This window comes from Histomonas meleagridis, assembly GCF_020186115.1.
Source record: "Histomonas meleagridis strain 2922-C6/04-10x chromosome Unknown contig_84, whole genome shotgun sequence".
Lineage (NCBI taxonomy): Eukaryota > Parabasalia > Tritrichomonadida > Dientamoebidae > Histomonas > Histomonas meleagridis.
In genome coordinates this window covers 1-24,086 of record NW_027150920.1, presented here as the reverse complement: position 1 = coordinate 24,086, position 24,086 = coordinate 1, and the positions used below count along the sequence as shown (strand labels likewise).

The 24,086-nt window shown below is 37.5% G+C and overlaps 5 protein-coding genes across 5 annotated transcripts; 3 read left to right on the top strand and 2 right to left on the bottom strand.

The window, feature by feature from the left end:
- Nucleotides 1-1,633: 1,633 nt before the first annotated feature.
- GO595_009086 (uncharacterized protein) lies at nt 1,634-2,785 on the bottom strand (the record flags this gene model as incomplete). The annotated part of the gene is made up of 1 exon (XM_067922732.1): nt 1,634-2,785. One exon carries the CDS (start codon nt 2,783-2,785, stop codon nt 1,634-1,636), a length of 1,152 nt encoding a protein of 383 aa, XP_067770706.1.
- Nucleotides 2,786-3,155: 370 nt separating this feature from the next.
- Nucleotides 3,156-5,147, top strand: GO595_009085 (cytoplasmic heat shock protein 70; the record flags this gene model as incomplete). Its single annotated transcript, XM_067922731.1, has 1 exon — nt 3,156-5,147. One exon carries the CDS (start codon nt 3,156-3,158, stop codon nt 5,145-5,147), a length of 1,992 nt encoding a protein of 663 aa, XP_067770705.1.
- A 5,236-nt stretch (nt 5,148-10,383) lies between these two features.
- GO595_009084 (Clan SB, family S8, subtilisin-like serine peptidase) lies at nt 10,384-13,002 on the top strand (the record flags this gene model as incomplete). The annotated part of the gene is made up of 1 exon (XM_067922730.1): nt 10,384-13,002. One exon carries the CDS (start codon nt 10,384-10,386, stop codon nt 13,000-13,002), a length of 2,619 nt encoding a protein of 872 aa, XP_067770704.1.
- A 345-nt stretch (nt 13,003-13,347) lies between these two features.
- Nucleotides 13,348-14,565, bottom strand: GO595_009083 (aminotransferase class I/II-fold pyridoxal phosphate-dependent enzyme; the record flags this gene model as incomplete). Its single annotated transcript, XM_067922729.1, has 1 exon — nt 13,348-14,565. One exon carries the CDS (start codon nt 14,563-14,565, stop codon nt 13,348-13,350), a length of 1,218 nt encoding a protein of 405 aa, XP_067770703.1.
- Nucleotides 14,566-14,915: 350 nt separating this feature from the next.
- GO595_009082 (uncharacterized protein) lies at nt 14,916-24,073 on the top strand (the record flags this gene model as incomplete). Its single annotated transcript, XM_067922728.1, has 2 exons — nt 14,916-22,683; nt 23,001-24,073. The coding sequence occupies 2 exons, from the start codon at nt 14,916-14,918 to the stop codon at nt 24,071-24,073; spliced, it is 8,841 nt and encodes a 2,946-aa protein (XP_067770702.1).
- Between the last annotated feature and the right edge of the window lie 13 nt (nt 24,074-24,086).

Below are 24,086 nucleotides of genomic sequence, written 5' to 3'. Positions count from 1 at the left end.
CGATTCATTAAATTTTGCAAAATGGTTGTTTAGAGTAACAATTAATGAATTAGCAAAGATGCTTTTGTTTGCCTAATTGATTATTTGATGTTCTTGAATCAATTTGTTATATCTAGATAACAATTTTTAGTTATAATTATCGATGATGTGAAATAATAAAAACATTATCTGAAGCTTACCTAAAAGTTGAACTCGTATTAATAATATGCTGAAGCATTAAGTTAAATGAACAGCAATCATGGTTATCTGTCACTTTTCTACCGCTTTAAAACCGCCATGATCGATTTTACTTCATGTGTAATTTTGATTACTTTACAAAAAAAATTTACACAAATGGAGGAAAACAAAAAAAAATTATCCACTATTTATCTATTGATTTCCTTACTCGGGTCCACAAGTACAGGTCTAACATTAGCATTTTTTGGTCATGTTTCATACAAATTGTCAAAGCAATTTGAATTTTCAGATCAACTGGCAGCATTTTTCAATGCTCTTGCTCCATTATCAGCAATAGTTGGGGCTTTTATCATGCATTTTATACGAAAGCATGAAAAAATAGTTATTTTTTGTAATTCAATATTGAATTTTATCACATGGATAGTTTTACCATTTTGCACAAAAAGCACGACAGCAATTGTGTTTATTATTCGTGCCCTACAAGGTGTATGTGCAGGGATATATCATTCATTTGTTCCAAAATTATTAATGGAAAATAACATATCAAAATCCATTGAAGTTTGCTACATCTTTCACTCATTAGGTATTGCATTTGGTATAGCCATATCCTTTTTAATAGGGTCCTTTAAATATGAATGGCAAATACTTTCATGCATTTCATCATTTGCATCAGGGCTATTAGCATTCAACATATGGGCTATTCCTGATCAAGAGAAAGACGAACTAAATATCAATGATAACATCCTCAAAACAAAATTTATTCGCGAAATTATTTTCTCTATAATTGCCATGTTTTTATTACATTTTACAGGAATATGGACAATTATGCCCAATCTCCAAAGTTATTTACAGGCATTTACAGATGTTAAATCAATTACAAGTTTTGGGCCAGATGTAATTGGATTTGTTCCTATTTTCTTATCTGTTCCTTTATATTTCTTCATCAAAAAACTCGGACCAAAGAATTCATTAATATCTGCATGCTTCGGTCAATGTATATGTTTATTAATTACATCTTTCCAAAAATTTTTCACTTGGTCATCAACTGTTTCATTAACATTTTTGACATTGGATTACGCAATGTATCTTTTCGTAATGGTTCCAATTACTTGGAAATATGTATTGGATTTATTCCCCGATTCCGTCAAAGAACAAGCCACTCTATTAAATAATACTTTCGGATGGATCTTTATGTTCATCGCATTGATGATTTGGCCGCCAATAAATAATAATATGAAATGGGGACTATTCGTTTTCGCATGCGAATGTTTGGTCGCTGCTTTGTTGGGTATATTTGCCCCAACACCAGCTAAGAATGAAGTTGATGGTGAGTTGAAATCTCATCCACTATTACTTCAAGCATAAAAATTTAAATATATTTAAATTCTAGTAATAAACTTAATTCGAAAAATATTATTTTAATTTTTTTGTTAGAAAAAAAAATAAATAATTTTTTTTACCAATCAGAGGAAGTTCCAGAACCTCCAGAAGATTCACTATCAGATTCTTCATCTGCTACTGCTTCTCTAATCTCAGCAATAGTTTGTAAAATTTCGGCCATTGATAATGAGTTAGGATCTGTTTCTTCAACTCTGATTTTCTTTGGTTTCTTGTTAGTTTCAGTTTTTCTTAGTTTAACTCCTTGACGAATAAGTGCAAGATGATCAGTTGGTGCACCAGGAGGACTCTGAAGTTTTGGAGAAGGATTCTTATTAGAAGATAGTAATGATATAGGTGGGGGAGGTGGTGGGGATGGTGGAGGTGGCAGAAATGATGGAAATGATGGAGGTGGAGTAGGTTCAGACATATTAAAATTCTCTTGAGATTGTTGCGTTTTCATTGTAGGCGATGTTGTGGTTTGTTTTAATCTTTCGAATGATGAAGCTAAAGGTGTCTTTGGTAAAGAGGGAGCAGTAACAGGTGAGATAAGAGGTTTACGAATTGGTGTTGAAGATATATTACCAGCAAATGTACGCCAATTCGAAGTACTACCTGGTGGTGGTGGACAAATTAATGTTTCGAGTGGAGGATTAACTGTTTCAATATAAGCATTAAGAGCAAATGCACTAAGATCATTTATAGGAGCTTCTTTATCTTTTACACGGTTCTTTTTCATCTTCTTTTTAAGTTTTCTCTTGAAATTGGCAAGAAGTGCAAGCATTTCCTCTTTGTATTGCCGCTCGAATTGTGTTGGATCAGTGATTTCAAGGTCAAGATTTTTATAATCAGGAATGAGGGAAGAAAAAGCTTCAAGAGATGGTGGAGGTTCTGAGTCTTGTAACAAAGGTTTAATGAAACGTTCCGAACTTTGGAGAATAAATTCCTTTTGTTCAACTTTAGGAAGCTCATTTACACAATATTGATTTTGTATATATTCATGTGGTGAAAGATTATAATTTATTTCAAATATTTTTTTAGAATTTCTTTTTAGTTGCTTTAAATGAGAAGATATTTTTTCAATTCTATTAGTTAACTTATCAAAGTCTACTTCAAGTTCTAAAAATAATTGATTAGATAAATTTTTAATTTCAAGCATTTGTTTATAAAGACCAATGGTATATAAATAACCAAGTTTCATAAAAACTTCTTCAATTGAGTTCGAATCCATTCTTTGAGGATCTATTGCTTCCTCAAAAGAAGGCAAAGAAATTGCAGGAAACATATAAAATGTTACATCGTAAAAAAGGAACCTTTAAGTTTTAAGAACCTTTTTGGCAAATTAAAATTTTAAGATGCTAACCATAAAATGTTCGTTATACTTAAAAGCTTAAGCAGGCTATGATTTGTCTTAATTATTATATATTCATTAAAAGATATATCCATATAAAAAAGTTTTTTAAAACGAGAAAAACATGTTCAAGACGATCATAAAATAAACGTCCTAATCATAAAAATTCAATGCAATAAATAGCCGGACACTTAATTGAATTGGTAAATGCCCAACCAAAAATAGCGATTTTTGATATCATTTTTTTATTATGTCTGCTATAGGCATTGATCTTGGTACAACTTACAGTTGTGTCGGTGTATTTAGACACGGTCGTGTTGATATTATTGCAAATGATATGGGTAATCGTACAACCCCATCTTATGTTGCATTCACTGAAGATGAACGTCTTGTCGGTGATGCTGCTAAGAACCAAGCTGCCATGAACCCAACAAACACAGTTTTCGATGCAAAGCGTATGATTGGCCGTAAATTCAGTGATCCAGTTGTTCAAAAAGATATGCAACATTGGCCATTCAAGGTTGTTCGTGGTGATGCAGATCGTCCAAGAATTCAAGTTCAATGGAAGGGTGAAACCAAACAATTCTACCCAGAAGAAATCTCAGCTATGGTTTTAGGTAAAATGAAGGAAATCGCAGAAAGCCAACTTTCCAACAAAGTTACTGATGCTGTTGTTACAGTTCCAGCCTATTTCAATGATGGTCAACGTCAAGCCACAAAAGATGCAGGTGTTATTGCCGGTCTCAATGTTCTTCGTATCATCAACGAACCAACAGCCGCTGCTATTGCCTTCGGTCTTAACGAAAAATCTGATAACGAACGTCATGTTCTTATCTTTGATCTTGGTGGTGGTACTTTTGATGTTTCCTTACTTGATATCGATGGCGGTATGTTCGAAGTACGTGCCACAGCAGGTGATACACATCTTGGTGGTGAAGATTTTGATAACCGTATGGTTAATTACTTTGCAGATCGTTTCCAAAAGAAGTTCAAATGCGACTTAAGGCAATCACCACGTGCACTCCGTACATTAAGAACAGCATGCGAACGTGCTAAGAGAACATTATCCACAGCTACATCTGCATCAATTGTTTGTGATTCATTATATGAAGGCCATGATTTCATGGATAACATCTCACGTGCTATGTTCGAGAACTTAAATGATGAACTTTTCAGATCAACAATGAATCCAGTCGCACAAGTTTTAAGAGATGCAAACATGTCAAAGTCCGATGTCACTGATATTGTTCTTGTTGGTGGTTCATCACGTATTCCACGTGTTCAACAATTATTACAAGATTTCTTCAACGGTAAGCAACCATGTCGTGGTGTTGATCCGGATGAAGCAGTTGCATATGGCGCAGCAGTTCAAGCAGCAATTATCAAAGGCGATACACATGAAGAAATCAAAGATATCTTATTGTTAGATGTTGCTCCACTTTCATTAGGTATCGAAACAGCAGGTGAAATTATGACTGTTTTAATTCCACGTAACACAACAATCCCATGCAAGAAGTCAAACGTCTTCACAACATTCTCCGATAACCAACCAGCTGTTACAATCAAAGTTTACGAAGGAGAACGTTCAAGAACACGCGATAACAACTTACTTGGTACATTTGATTTAACAGGTATTCCGCCAGCACCACGCGGCGTACCACAGATTGAAGTTACATTCGATGTTAACGCCGATGGTATTATGAACGTTTCAGCACAAGATAAGTCGACAGGTAATGTCAAGAAGATCACAATCAAGAATGAGAAAGGACGTCTTTCACAAGCAGATATCGATAGAATGGTTGCAGATGCAGAGAAGTACAAGGCACAAGATGAAGAAGTGCGTAAGAAGGTTGAGGCTAAGAACGCACTCGAAGGATACTGCTTCGGCGTACGCAACTCATTAAATCAAGAACAGTTCGCTAACGCATTGTCACAATCAGATAAGGACACAATCAACAAGGAAATCAATGACACACTCGCATGGATCGACGCTAACCAAGACGCAGACGTCGCTACATTCGAAGCTAAGCAGAAGGAACTCGAAGGCAAGTTAATGCCACTCATGCAAGCTGCATACCAAAACGCTGCTGGCGGCGCACAAGGCGGAATGCCAGGCGCTGGCGGCATGCCAGGAGGCATCGACCCATCAATGTTCGCTAACATGCAAGGAGGCGCTGGCCCATCACCTGGCGCTTCAACTGGTGGACACTCATCAGGACCACGTGTCGAAGAAGTCGATTAAATGAATAAAATGTGAAACTTAAATAATGTAAATTTTAAATGAATGTAATCAGTCAGGCTCAGCAGTGAGAATGCAAATATTTCAAGAAAATTAAATGAATGTTTATAATTATGAATTTATATTTTGGCTAGAAACTAATTAAAAAGAATATTAAAACATTTCAACTAAAATTGCCTTAAGGAGCCACAAACGACCAGCAGCTTTATATCTTTTAACTTAGCAGTAAAAAACATTCCGAAATTGTTAAATTAATAATTGACAGAATTAATTTTCTTTGAAGTAAATATTTACTTAATATTACGAATTTTTTTTTGTTTATTTTATAATAAAAAATTATCGAAATCCTTATTTTAATTAATTTTGAAGCAAAACTTAAAATATTATTTGTTAACTTTTATTATGTTGTAATTTTCCCAAAATACTACAAATGGTTACTTTGACTGTGCTATAAACTCTGTTAGAAAATCGTCCACAAAGAGTTCCTCGCATTGATAATTTTGGTTGTAGCTCAATATATCATCTTCGTGCAGTATTACATAATCGCGAACATTTGTTACACTTGATATTAAATCCGATCTTAAAACAGATATTTCCTTTTGTGGCACATTCTTACAAAGTGCATCATAAAACTCAACAACAAGTGAACTATTTCTTTCGACGATGTTATTTGTCATTTGTGTTAATTTACTATCAGTTTTTCTTGAAAGAATTTGTGCAACATAAGCAACAAGTTTTGTAAAATTAACAACATAAGTATAACTTTTTGGATTTAAAGGTAATCCTAATGATTGAGGATCACAAATAGAAGGAATTACAAAACGTAAAATGAAAACAGCAAATATTGCGCGATGAGTTAACCTTTTGTCTCTAAACCTCCTTTCTGAAAGAAGACGAAGAAATCGACAAAATATTCGAATTGCAGGTGGAATATTATCAATTTCTCTGATTAAAATTCCAAAGAATTTCTTTACAAGATCATCAACAATTTCTTCGTCCTTTTCAGATGGTTCATTAGTATTCCATTTCTCTGCTGATGATAAGACTGAATATATTTCTTTCATTGTTGTTTTCTTGTAATTATCGGATAATTTATTCATAAATATTGTAATGGAACGGAAAAAGTTATTATTTCTTCGGAACATTTCATTTAAATCAATTGTTCGAACTAATTCGCAATAAGCAATTACTTTCAAAAGTTGAAGTTCTTTTTGTTCAGAAGCAAATATATTAAATAATGAATTAAAAATATTATCAAATGAACTTTGATCATTTGATAAAACATTATATAATGAAAAAATAAATGATGTATCAAAAGATGTCATTACTTTTGCTAAACTTGTGGCTTCTCCACCATTTAATTGTATGTCTTTAAATGCTTTCGAACTTGAAACAACAGAACGAATTGAAGAAAATTGTGGATTCGCTTTTGGCCATAAAGCATTACACCATTCTGACTCATCAATATTAGTACTATCAATTGAAAATTCACATAATTTTTCTGTGTCATTACTTCTTAATATTAATTTGTTGGAATCAAAACTACAACTTAAATCATAAGTAAACTTCGGCCATGAAAGTAAATTAGATGACATAATAGTAATGTCATCAGATGAATTGATTATGATACTTAACCCTTTTGAACTATTAACAGTGACTTTTCCTTTAACCAATTCGATTGGAGCTGATAAGCGAGTGTCAGTTATTTGCTTAAATGAATCAGGAACAAAAAAGGAATAAACTTTTTGAACAAATTGAGAACGTAATTCATCAGTTGAATAGAAACGATTATCCGAAATAAGTGTATGAAAATGAATTAATGTTATTGATATAATATATTTTTGCCATTGACTTAATTCATTAATAGCAATATGACTAGCACCTGTAGCACAAGTTAATATTTGTTCTTTAGTGAAAACATTCTTTAATACATCTTTAACAAACTGAACACGTTCAATTGGAGATGATGGAACATTCCCTGGAATGATTATTACTTCATGATGTGTTAAATATAAATCTGGAATTTCATTGTGATCATTTTCGATTGATTTAAGGAGTTGAAAATAGTCAAATTTTTGAGGAAACATATTTTGAATATATTTGCAAAAAGACGAATCATCTAAATTAGAAGGCTTTTGAAACGGAGTTAGAGCACTTGGCAAGTTGTTGTCAGGGGATTGAACAACAAAGGAACCATTTAAGATAAAAGGAACGAAATTAAGCTTCGTTGTCATTTTGAGTTTCGTTTTATATAGTTTACAAAACGAACAACAAATTTGGCGCCAAAAGGTTCATTGACGATTAATATCAATTGAAACAAACTTTTTCAAAGGGATCTATTTGAATTTTAAAAACGTGCAAAAACACAACCTCCAACCATAAAATTTTTTTACCAAAGAAAATAGTTTCACTAAGTTTTTCTTCAACAGCTAAATAACATTATAAAACTTGATTACAAAAATGTTATAATTGATCTTTATTGTGGTTTTCTCATCTTAGATTATAATGATTTTTTTTTAAGATAATAGAAAGTTTTTTGTGTAATAAGTAATGACATTTAATCGACATAAATATTCTTTAACCAAGCAACTTATTTATTTTAAGATTATTATCAATTAAACCATTTCTTTATGCTTTGTTTGAGTAAAATTAAAATCATTTTGTGATATTTCTTGAAGTGAATCAATTTTCTTCATTATATTTAAACAGGGTCTAACCAATTTATTCTTCACTTTTCATTTCAAAAAGTGGAAATAAAAACAGAAACATCTTAATAAATAATTGATAAACCCCATAGAATTTATAAATATTATGCTACAAAACATGAATAGATAATTTTTATATATTAAATTTTTTATGAAATAAATTAGTTTTTATTGAATCAAAAAATAAAGTTTTTTTGAAGTATGAGTCGAAAAAGTGCAGGTATAATATTAAATATAAATAAAAATAATCTTTTTATATTTAAATATTTACTTTAATTGTGTGTTAATTGGATAATTCAAAAGATATTTTAATTTTGTTAGCTAATCAAATTCAATGTTTTATTTTGTCAGTTTTGGCATAACAGCTCGAGCTCGTCATACAAACCTCCAGTTATCCGATAGAATAAACTTGTCAAAAAGTAAAATCGCCAATGTTAGGGCACCCCAAAAATCACTCAAACGATCAAAAATCATTCAATAAAACAAATAAAAACAACTTTGTCTTTTTATCTAGCCAATGAACCTTATTTTTATTTGCAAATAGCAAACGTAGATTACCTGAATCATATATATATATTTGATTATATGAAGTTTTGTAGTCAAAAGTCTCAAAATTATATTTATATACATATGAAGAATAAAACTATTTCCAACTTTATTTTTTATTAGACTTGAACAACATTAAGGGATATAACGTTATTTACATCAACTTGTTTAAAGAGAACATAACATACCTTGAGCCAAATTCCAATAAAACACAATTGAAGGACTATTATTTTCTTATTGCCAATCATTAACATCAATAACTATTGGTAATGGTGTTAAGGAAATAAGGAATTCAACATTTGTATATTGTTCTAAAATTGTCACAGTTATTATTCCTTCTTCAGTTACTTCAATTGGAAATGGTGTCTTTTCTATAGGTGACTATGCTTTTTCTTCTTGTTCTTCAATAATTAGTATAATAATCCCTAATTCAGTCAAAATAATTGGAAGTTATTCTTTTTATTATTGTTCTTCTTTGACTGAAATTATTTTATCAGAATCACTTGAATTGATTGGAAGTAATGCGTTTTCTTCATGTTCAAAATTAAGAAATATTACAATTCCAAGTTCAGTTGTCTCAATAGGAAATAATTTATTTTCTTATTGTACCGCATTAAGATTTATTAAAGTTTCTAATGAAAATACAAAATATTCTAATTATAATGATGATGATGTTCTTTATGGAAATAATTATAATGAAATTTTATATCATCCACCTGCATTAGATACTAATAGCTATGAATTACCTAATACAGTTAAAAGAATTGCAACATATGCATTTTATAGATGTACAAATTTAACACAAATAACTCTTTCTGAAAACCTTCAAATAATTGAAAATTATTGCATATTGTTCTTTTTTAACTAACATTACTTTTCCAGAACCAATTACATCAATTCTTGATCATGCATTTTCATATTGTTCAAATTTGGAAATTGTTGAATTTTTTGGAAATAACCTCAAAAATTTGGGAACAAGAACTTTTAATTATTGTTCTAAATTAAGAGAATGCACACTTCCAAATTCTGTTACTTCAATCAAAAATGGTTTATTTTACTCAAATAAGTTACTAGAATATGCTTTTATAGGAAATAAGGTAAAAGAATTCGAAAATAGTGCATTTTATTATTGTACCAATTTATCTACATTAATAATTGGTGAAAATATATATATGATTAATCAAAATGCATTTTATGGATGCGCTAATCTTACATGTATTCATTTTTATGGAAAATTTGAACCTTTAATTGCGGATGATTCATTTTACAATGTTAATACAACAGTAATTGTACATAATTCTTCTTACTTCAAAAAATATTTTGGCCCTTTAAAGGTAGTAAATAAAACTTTAGAGGAATGTTATGAACCTTCGGACAATTTATTTGCAGAAATAATAGAGGAAATTCATTATGAAAAAGGATATCTTTATGGAATACCACTTGCAGTATTAATCGCTGTAATAATTATTGAATTTATCGCATTTGTTTTAATAAGAAATAAAAAATTGGATACATAACATATTTAGCAACCACAGGAATATTTGGTCTTATTTTAGATAAGTTAAATGCAAAATAGACCATAGTCAATTTTAAGTCACATTTTAAGTCGTTGTAATAAATAAACAGCCTCTTTTAATTTTTGAATAAGTTTGCTTTGACCCAACACTCAATATTGAATAACATATTCAATTTTGTGACCGTAAAAATTTTTTTGCGTTTAAAGCTCTCAAATAATGCTGCTGTTCTTGCTTGCGTGTATTAGGGAGAAAATTACTTTTAGCACCTACTTTGGCGATAAAATCAAAATTCAAAGACAAGACAAGCAAATAAAATCAACTACAAATGGATGGTATTATATCTGGTTTTTAAACAAGAATAACATTGAATTAAAAAGAATGTTGGGAATTACTTCATTGAACAAGGTAAATGGTGAAGTATACAAACATTATTTTACTTCGAATGATTTTCAATATTTAGATGATCAAGTTATGATTGCAAAATTTATTGAACCCTACGAAAAGATAAAAGGAATTTCAAACAATCTTACAGTTGTAACATCAGAAAATGCAGTTCTTGTGAGCAATTCTTTATATGATGCAGAAAAAGTTTCAAATACTCAATATATTGTTAACACTGAAAACCCAGAAGAAACTGTGCGTGAACTCTCTGAAATTCCTGAAGTTTGTTTTATTATACCTCAAGCTGAAGAAGCTCCAAATAATTATGCAATTACTGGATATATTCAAAAACGATACCAAGATCCTATTTTTGATGAAACAATAAATCATGCCATTGTTTCACCCTATTTTAAGCAATTTGGATTAACTGGAGCAGGTCAAATAATTTCTATTTTAGACTCTCCAATTGATTGGCTTCATACCTCTTTTTATGACACTTCCATTGAATTCAACAAAAAAATCACAAACCATAGGAAGTTTGTTTATTATAACATCCAACATAAACTTGGTAAAGGATGGTCAAATGACACAACAAACTTTCGTAACAAAAAGTTAATGAGTAGCTCACATGGTACACATGTTGCAGGAACAGCTGCAGGAAAAGCATATGATTCAAAATCTGTTATAGCTGCATTTGATGGTGTTGCTCCAAATGCTAAATTTGCTTATATTGGCCATTACCTTGCATCAGAACATATTCGAGGAAAAAAATTACGTCCAGACATAATGTATGAACTTGGTTCACATATTTTTACTAACAGCTGGGAATGGACAGGACCAAATCCATCAGGTGAAAGAGAATATAACATTGCTGCAGAAAATTATTCAACTATTTTATTTATATTTGCAGCATCTAATAATTATGGAGCAGCATATACATGTACACAACCAAGCGTCTGTAGTAATATTTTATCAGTTGGTGCACAACCAGATATTAAAAGTGAAAGTGATCGATCATTTATTATTAGAACCAAAAATGGTAAAGAATTTACAGGTCAATTAATTACAGGTTCTTCTTATTCTTTTGCATATTCATCAAGTCAACAATTGTTCCTTAGTAAAACAACAAGTTATACTCAATTTCTTGCTATTGATGGAACACTTAGTGTAGATCAAATTAAAACAGCATCAACCCAAACATGTAGTTTAATAATTTGTTATGGATCTAATTTAACCTCAGTTCGTTCTAAATTTAGTCAAGCAGGTATAACAAAATATTCCATTTATTGTTCTGATGCAAGTCTTGGTAATTTTATAGGACAAAATATCATAGTAACAAAGATTGTTAAAAAATTGTCAATTAGAAGAACAGTTACAGTCGATTCATATTCTTCAAAAGGGCCATCAAAAAGAGGTGTAATGAAACCAGATGTTTGTGCTCCAGGTTCATTAGTATTTAGTGCTAATTCTCAAGCAAAAGCAGTTAATAATCATGGAGGCAGAACAGTACCATCGGAAACATATAATATAGTTAGGAAACAAGGTACATCAATGGCTTGTCCAACAGTTGCAGGTGCAGCAGCACTTTTGTCACAATATTTTGCTGATGGAAAATATTTAAATACCAAAATTGATCCTGATGGAACACTTTTACGTGCTTGTATAATTGCATCAGCAGTTAATAATTTCTCAGTTCGTACACCAAATCGTATTGTAGGACATGGTTCAGTGGATTTATCAACAGTTATTCCTTTACCAGAAGACATTGGATTTGGTTTACGTGTTAGCAAATTACTTAATATTACAGGTAAAAAGCATTACACATCTAAAATTAACGTTTTAGATAGAAGATTCTCATTAAGAGTTGTTATATCATATTTGGATACAAGTCTTTCAGTGGATTCATTAATTCCAATATATTATGACATTGATTTAGTTGTTGTCTCACCATCAGGACAAATTTTTTATGGAAATCATCATGATAATAATATAGAAGAACATTTTTCAACTAATGAAAGAGTTACAATATGGAAAAATGAAATTGAAGAAGGAGAATATACAATTCATTTGTTTAGTAATGAAGTTTGCGAAAATGTCAAATGTTCTGTTGTTGCTATTGGTCCATTTGATCAAAAATCAACATCAATTAACTCAAAATTCTTAGAATTCGAAGAAACTAATTCATGCATTACTGATAAATCAGGCGTTTGTGTTAATGGAACAATGGAATGTGATGGTGAACATAATGGAAACTTATGTCAAAATCAAATTCAAAAAATTCAAAAAGGTGAAAATACATTTTTAATTGATGCACATACTGTTATGTATTTCTATACCAATCCAATAAATTCAAATTCTTTAAATTTATCAATTAAAATGAGTATAGAAGAAAATTCTGAACACCAGACAACAGTTTGGATATCAGAAAAAAATAGTAATACATTTGCAGAATTCGATTCAGTTCTTGCATTTAAGCAATCAGAAATAAAAAGTGATGAAATTGGTTCAAACGAAAACTTAACATATTATATGATTTTTAATAATAATGAAAATGCTGTAAACTTTACTTTTATTAGTGACTTTGAGTCAAATAATGTTTTAGTTGCGTCAAGTAAAGAAGAAATATCAGAAGGTGGTAAAATAGGAATTAGTGTAGCTGTCGTTATTGCAGTCCCAACTATTATCTTTTTAATCGCACTTTTTGTATGAGTTTTCAGGCATAAATAAATCACGCGTTTTAAATTTTAAAAATTGTTAAATATTTTCTATACAATACACAACTAAATATTTTTTTTTTAAATAATAAAATTTGCTTTTCAAAGTAGTTTTAAGTTACTTTTAGCAAAATCATATAGAAATTTATTATCATTAATAAGTAGCAATTACTTACTTTCATGTAAACCTAATTTATTAAATAATGATGCACCAACAATTTATTTAATCTAAAATTAATATATTTTCATATTTTTTCTGCAGAAAAACATTCGCAAAACAGACGTCTGTTTTATGAATTTCAAACATTTAAACGCCTAAAATAATTAATTGGATTAATTTTTACTTATCGTAAGATCCGTTAAAAACGTACTTGTCCAAACGATCCATTGCATCCACAACTCTTGAGTGAGGAACTGCAAGATTTATTCTGATTGCAAAAGTGCGGTTGAATGGCCTTCCATCCTGCCATATGACTCCAACTCTTACACCTGCCCTCAGTAACTCGTCAAGTGTTTTTCCATGTTCCTTACACCATTCCTCACAGTCCATATATAGCATATAAGTACCTTGAGGCTTTGCGAGTTTGACTCCTTTAAACTTACTAGTAATGAAATTATATGCATAATCAACATTGCTGCCAAGTACCTGACAGAGCTCATCAACCCAAACACGTCCTTCTGGTTTATATGCACCAATTAATGCATGGACAGATAAAACATTGGTCATATTATAGTGGGACATATTTGAAGCCTTACGAACACGGTCACGGAGAGTGGGATTATAAATAACATGATAAGAGCCAACAAGCCCGGCCAAGTTAAATGTTTTTGAGGGTGCATATACTGCAATAGTGCGATTCTTGGCATCTTCAGAAATGGTCTGAATGGGTATGTGCTTTGAACCTGGAAGAACAATGTCAGACCAAATTTCATCACAAATCACAACGCAATCATGTTTGCGATAAATTTCCATAGCTTTTTCAAGTTCTTCACGTTCCCATACCCGACCTGTAGGGTTATGAGGAGAACAGAAAATAACACAGTGAATATGATTCTCTGTAATCTTCTTCTCCATATCTTCATAATCCATACGCCATACTTTGTTCTCATCAAGAACAAGATCACTGAGGACAATCTTTCTTCCGATATTGTTCATTGTTCCAGTAAATCCAATATAAGTTGGTGAATGTAATAAAACAGCTTCTCCGGGTAAAGTAAAAGCTTGAAGAGCAGACGAAACGCACCCTAGTACACCGTTTTCATAATCAATGCATTCTTTGGTAAGACCTTCGACACCAAAACGATCCTTATGCCAACGAATAATACTTTCGTAATATTCATCTGGAAGCAAAAAATAACCAAAGTGGTGATGTTTCAATCGCTCTTCAATAGCTTCTAGGATAGTTGGAAGTGTTGGAAAATTCATATCTGCAACCCACATTGGAATTGCCGAAAATTCCTCTGCGACTTCCACGTTTGGAATTGGAATCACATCTACAGCAATAGCATCGTGACCTTTGCGATCAAGAATTGAGGTAAAGTCGTATTTGGTGTTCATAATTTTCTTTGGTTGTTTTTTTAACCGGCTAGTTTTCAATGAATTTTACCGGTTTATTAAAACGACGAAACTGTAAAAAAGCCTCCAACGGTTTTATGCAAATGTTGGAATTAAAGTCACTTTTTTGTCATATCTTACATTTCACTTCACATATTTGAGAAACTTCTCATTATGATCATGCATACATCTTTGTTAAATGGTTGTGACTCGAAAATATTCAAACACTAATAATAAAAATTTATTTTTTTTATTAATTCTAGTGAATAATTAATATATCTGCAACTGCATGCGTTTCTATCAGAGTATTATCGATAGCAATTATGAAAAGATTCTAAATTAAATCTTTCAATATGCTTTCAAACATTTTGCAATTAAGCAAACACAATTCTTTTATTGAAAGACTAACAAGACGTTTTGAAATTTCGGTTTGTATACTCTGCAATACACACATCTACCCCCCATCACCACCCACCACCCACACGTACCACCCACACACTCCCCACCACCACAAGCACCACCTACACACACAAGCACCACCTACACACACACTCCCCACCACCACAAGCACCACCTACACACACAAGCACCACCTACACACACAAGTACCACCTACACACACAAGTACCACACACACAAGTACCACACACACAAGTACCACACACACAAGTACCACCTACACACACAAGTACCACCTACACACACAAGTACCACCTACACACACAAGTACCACACACACAAGTACCACACACACAAGTACCACACACACAAGTACCACACACACAAGTACCACACACACAAGTACCACACACACACACACACCACACACACAAGTACCACACACACAAGTACCACACACACAAGTACCACACACACAAGTACCACACACACAAGTACCACACACACAAGTACCACACACACAAGTACCACACACACAAGTACCACACACACAGGTACCACACACACAAGTACCACACACACAAGTACCACACACACAAGTACCACACACACAAGTACCACACACACAAGTACCACACACACAAGTACCACACACAAGTACCACACACACAAGTACCACACACACAAGTACCACACACACAAGTACCACACACACAAAAGTACCACACACACAAGTACCACACACACAAGTACCACACACACAAGTACCACACACACAAGTACCACACACACAAGTACCACACACACAAGTACCACACACACAAGTACCACACACACAAGTACCACACACACACAAGTACCACCTACACACACAAGTACCACACACACAAGTACCACACACACAAGTACCACACACACAAGTACCACACACACACAAGTACCACACACAAAAGTACCACACACACAAGTACCACACACACAAGTACCACACACACAAGTACCACACACACAAGTACCACACACACAAGTACCACACACACAAGTACCACACACACAAGTACCACACACACAAGTACCACACACACAAGTACCACACACACAAAAGTACCACACACACAAGTACCACACACACAAGTACCACACACACAAGTACCACACACACAAGTACCACACACACAAGTACCACACACACAAGTACCACACACACAAGTACCACACACACAAGTACCACACACACAAGTACCACACACACACAACCCACACACACACAAGTCCCACACACACAAGTACCACACACACAAGTACCACACACACAAGTACCACACACACAAGTACCACACACACAAGTACCACACACACAAGTACCACACACACAAGTACCACACACACAAGTACCACACACACAAGTACCACACACACAAGTACCACACACACGAGTACCACACACACACAAGTACCACACACACAAGTACCACACACACAAGTACCACACACACAAGTACCACACACACAAGTACCACACACACAAGTACCACACACACAAGTACCACACACACAAGTACCACACACACACGAGTACCACACACACAAGTACCACACACACAAGTACCACACACACAAGTACCACACACACACAAGTACCACACACACAAGTACCACACACACAAGTACCACACACACAAGTACCACACACACAAGTACCACACACACAAGTACCACACACACAAGTACCACACACACAAGTACCACACACACAGGTACCACACACACAAGTACCACACACACAAGTACCACACACACAAGTACCACACACACAAGTACCACACACACAAGTACCACACACACAAGTACCACACACACAAGTACCACACACACAGGTACCACACACACAAGTACCACACACACAAGTACCACACACACAAGTACCACACACACACAAGTACCACACACACAAGTACCACACACACAAAGTACCACACACACAAGTACCACACACACAAGTACCACACACACAGGTACCACACACACAAGTACCACACACACAAGTACCACACACACACAAGTACCACACACACAAGTACCACACACACACAAGTACCACACACACAAGTACCACACACACAAGTACCACACACACAAGTACCACACACACAAGTACCACACACACAAGTACCCCACACACAAGTACCACACACACAAGTACCACACACACACAACCCCCACACACACAAGTACCACACACACAAGTACCACACACACAAGTACCACACACACAAGTACCACACACACAAGTACCACACACACAAGTACCACACACACACAAGTACCACACACACAAGTACCACACACACACAAGTACCACACACACACAAACCACACACACACAAGTACCACACACACACAAGTACCACACACACAAGTACCACACACACAAGTACCACACACACAAGTACCACACACACAAGTACCACACACACAAGTACCACACACACAAGTACCACACACACAAGTACCACACACACGAGTACCACACACACAAGTACCACACACACAAGTACCACACACACACAAGTACCACACACACAAGTACCACACACACAAGTACCACACACACAAGTACCACACACACAAGTACCACACACACAAGTACCACACACACAAGTACCACACACACAAGTACCACACACACAAGTACCACACACACAAGTACCACACACACACACACCACACACACACACACCACACACACACACACACACACACACACACACAAGTACCACACACACAAGTACCACACACACAAGTACCACACACACAAGTACCACACACACAAGTACCACACACACAAGTACCACACACACAAGTACCACACACACAAGTACCACACACACAAGGGAACCACACACACAAAGTACCACACACACAAGTACCACACACACAAGTACCACACACACAAGTACCACACACACAAAGAACCACACACACAAGTACCACACACACATAGACCACACACACAAGTACCACACACACAAGTACCACACACACAAGTACCACACACACAAGTACCACACACACAAGTACCACACACACAAGTACCACACACACAAGTACCACACACACACAAGTACCACACACACAAGTACCACACACACAAGTACCACACACACACGAGTACCACACACACAAGTACCACACACACAAGTACCACACACACAAGTACCACACACACAAGTACCACACACACAAGTACCACACACACAAGTACCACACACACAAGAGTACCACACACACAAGTACCACACACACAAGTACCACACACACAAGTACCACACACACAAGTACCACACACACAAGTACCACACACACAAGTACCACACACACAAGTACCACACACACAAGTACCACACACACACAGGTACCACACACACAAGTACCACACACACAAGTACCACACACACAAGTACCACACACACACAAGTACCACACACACAAGTACCACACACACAAGTACCACACACACAAGTACCACACACACACAAGTACCACACACACAAGTACCACACACACAAGTACCACACACACAAGTACCACACACACACAAGTACCACACACACAAGACACACAAGTACCACACACACAAGTACCACACACACAAGTACCACACACACAAGTACCACACACACACAAGTACCACACACACAAGTACCACACACACACATGTACCACACACACAAGTACCACACACACAAGTACCACACACACAAGTACCACACACACACAAGTACCACACACACAAGTACCACACACACAAGTACCACACACACAAGTACCACACACACACAAGTACCACACACACAGAGTACCACACACACAAGTACCACACACACAAGTACCACACACACAAGTACCACACACACAAGTACCACACACACGAACACCACACACCCGCGTACCACACACACACGTACCACACACACACGAACCCACACACACAAGTACCACACACACAAGTACCACACACACAAGTACCACACACACAAGTACCACACACACAAATGTACCACACACACAAGTACCACACACACAAGTACCACACACACAAGTACCACACACACAAGTACCACACACACAAGTACCACACACAAGTGCCACACACACAAGTACCACACACAGGGTACCACACACTGAGTACCACACACACAAGTACCACACACACAAACGTGCCACACACACAAATTTACCACACACTGGGGTACCACACACAGGTACCACACACACAGGGTACCACACACAAGTACCACACACACAAAGTTACCACACACACAGGTACCACACACACAGGTACCACACACACAGGGTACCACACACACAAGTACCACACACACAAGCACCACACACACACAGGTACCACACACACAAGCGCCACACACACAAGTACCACACACACAAGTACCACACACACAAGTACCACACACACAAGTACCACACACACAAGTACCACACACACAAGTACCACACACACAGGAGACCACACACACAAGTACCACACACACAAGTACCACACACACAAGTACCACACACACAAGTACCACACACACAAGTACCACACACACAAGTACCACACACACACGAGTACCACACACACAAGTACCACACACACAAGTACCACACACACAAGTACCACACACACAAGTACCACACACACACAAGTGCCACACACACAAGTACCACACACACAAGTACCACACACACAAGTACCACACACACACAAGTACCACACACACAAGTACCACACACACAAGTACCACACACACACCACACACGTACCACACACACAAGTACCACACACACAAGTACCACACACACAAGTACCACACACACAAGTACCACACACACAAGTACCACACACACAGGTGCCACACACACAAGTACCACACACACAAGTACCACACACACAAGTACCACACACACAAGTACCACACACACAAGTACCACACACACAAGTACCACACACACACAAGTACCACACACACACACACCACACACACAAGTACCACACACACAAGTACCACACACACAAGTACCACACACACAGGGTACCACACACACAAGTACCACACACACAAAGTACCACACACACAGGGGTACCACACACACAAGTACCACACACACACAAGTACCACACACACAAGTACCACACACACACAGGTACCACACACAAGTACCACACACACAAGTACCACACACACAAGTACCACACACACAAGTACCACACACACAAGTACCACACACACAAGTACCACACACACAAGTACCACACACACAAGTACCACACACACAAGTACCACACACACAAGTGCCACACACACACAAGTACCACACACACACAAGTACCACACACACACAAGTACCACACACACAAGCACCACACACACAAGTACCACACACACAAGTACCACACACACAAGTACCACACACACAAGTACCACACACACAAGTACCACACACACAAGTACCACACACACAAGTACCACACACACAAGTACCACACACACAAGTACCACACACACACAAGTACCACACACCCGAGTACCACACACACAAGTACCACACACACAAGTACCACACACACAAGTACCACACACACAAGTACCACACACACAAGTACCACACACACACAAGTACCACACACACAAGTACCACACACACAAGTACCACACACACAAGTACCACACACACAAGTACCACACACACAAGTACCACACACACAAGTACCACACACACAAGTACCACACACACAAGTACCACACACACAACTACCACACACACAACTACCACACACACAAGTACCACACACACAAGTACCACACACACAAGTACCACACACACAAGTACCACACACACAAGTACCACACACACAAGTACCACACACACAAGTACCACACACACAAGTACCACACACACACAGAGTACCACACACACAAGTACCACACACACAAGTACCACACACACAAGTACACACACAAGTACCACACACACAAGTACCACACACACAAGTACCACACACACAAGTACCACACACACAAGTACCACACACACAGGTACCACACACACACGTACCACACACACACCACACACACAAGTACCACACACACAAGTACCACACACACAAGTACCACACACACAAGTACCACACACGCAAGTACCACACACACAAGTACCACACACACAAGTACCACACACACAAGTACCACACACACAAGTACCACACACACAAGTACCACACACACAAGTACCACACACACAAGTACCACACACACACAAGTACCACACACACAAGTACCACACACACGAGTACCACACACACAAGTACCACACACACAAGTACCACACACACACAAGTACCACACACACAAGTACCACACACACAAGTACCACACACACAAGTACCACACACACAAGTACCACACACACACGTACCACACACACAAGTACCACACACACAAGTACCACACACACAAGCACCACACACACACAAGTACCACACACAAGTACCACACACACAAGTACCACACACACAAGTACCACACACACAAGTACCACACACACAAGTACCACACACACAAGTACCACACACACACAAGTACCACACACACAAGTACCACACACACAAGTACCACACACACAAGTACCCACACACACAAGTGCCACACACACAAGTCCCACACACACACAAGTACCACACACACAAGTACCACACACACAAGTACCACACACACAAGTACCACACACACAAGCAACACACACACACGCACCACACACACAAGTACCACACACACAAGTACCACACACACAAGTACCACACACACAAGTACCACACACACAAGTACCACACACACAAGGTGCCACACACACAGGTCCCACACACGCAGACACCACACACACAAGTACCACACACACAAGTACCACACACAGGTGCCACACACACAGGGTACCACACACACAGGTGCCACACACAAGTACCACACACACAAGTACCACACACACAAGTACCACACACACAAGTACCACACACACAAGTACCGCACACACACACCCACACACACAAGCCACACACACACAAGTGCCACACACACAAGTGCCACACACACAGGTACCACACACACAAGTACCACACACACAAGTACCACACACACAAGTACCACACACACAAGTACCACACACACAAGTACCACACACACAGGTACCCCACACACACACAAGTACCACACACACAAGTACCACACACACAAGTACCACACACACAAGTACCACACACACAAGTACCACACACACAAGTACCACACACACAAGTACCACACACACAAGTACCACACACACACAGTACCACACACACAAGTACCACACACACAAGTACCACACACACACAAGTACCACACACACAAGTACCACACACACACAAGTACCACACACACAAGTACCACACACACAAGTACCACACACACAAGTACCACACACACAAGTACCACACACACAAGGACCACACACACAAGTACCACACACACAAGAACCACACACACAAGTACCACACACACAAGTACCACACACACAAAGTACCACACACACAAGGTACCACACACACAGGTACCACACACAGAGTACCACACACACAGAGTACCACACACACAAAGGTACCACACACACAAGTACCACACACACAAAGTGCCACACACTGAGGGTACCACACACACAATTCCCACACACACAAGTACCACACACACAAGTACCACACACACAAGTACCACACACACAAGTACCACACACACAAGTACCACACACACAAGTGCCACACACACAAGTGCCACACACACACACACACACACACAAGTACCACACACACAAGTACCACACACACAAGTACCACACACACAAGTACCACACACACAAGTACCACACACACAAGTACCACACACACAAGTACCACACACACAAAGGTACCACACACACAGGTACCACACACTAGGGTACCACACACACAGAGTACCACACACTAGGGTACCACACACACAAAGTTACCACACACACAAAGTACCACACACACAAGGGTACCACACTAGGTACCACACACACAAGTACCACACACACGAGGGTACCACACACACAAGTACCACACACACAGGTACCACACACACAGAGTACCACACACAGAGTACCACACACTAGGGTGCCACACACACAAGTACCACACACACACACAGGTGCCACACACAGGGTACCACACACACAAGTACCACACACACAGGGTACCACACACACAGTACCACACACACAGGTACCACACACACAGGGGTACCACACACACAAGTACCACACACACAAAGTACCACACACACAAGGTACCACACACACAGAGTACCACACACACGTGCCACACACACACGAGTCCCACACACACAAGTACCACACACACAAGTACCACACACACAAGTACCACACACACAAGTACCACACACACACAAGTACCACACACACAAGTACCACACACACAAGTACCACACACACAAGTACCACACACACCAGCCCCACACACACAAGTACCACACACACAAGTACCACACACACACACACACAGATAACCACACACACAAGTACCACACACACAAGTACCACACACACAAGTGCCACACACGAGTGCCACACACGGGCACCACACAAGTGCCACACACAGGTACCACACACACAGGTGCCACACACAGGTCCCACACTGCACCCACACACACTAGTACCACACACACAAGTACCACACACACAAGTACCACACACACAAGTACCACACACACAAGTACCACACACACAAGTACCACACACACAAGTACCACACACACAAGTACCACACACACAAGTACCACACACACAAGTACCACACACACAAGTACCACACACACAAGTACCACACACACAAGTACCACACACACAAGTACCACACTGGGTGCCACACACTAGGGTGCCACACACACAGGCACCACACACTGGGTGCCACACACAAGTTTTCCCACACACACAGGTACACACACACAGGTGCCACACACACACAAGTACCACACACACATAAAGTGCCACACACA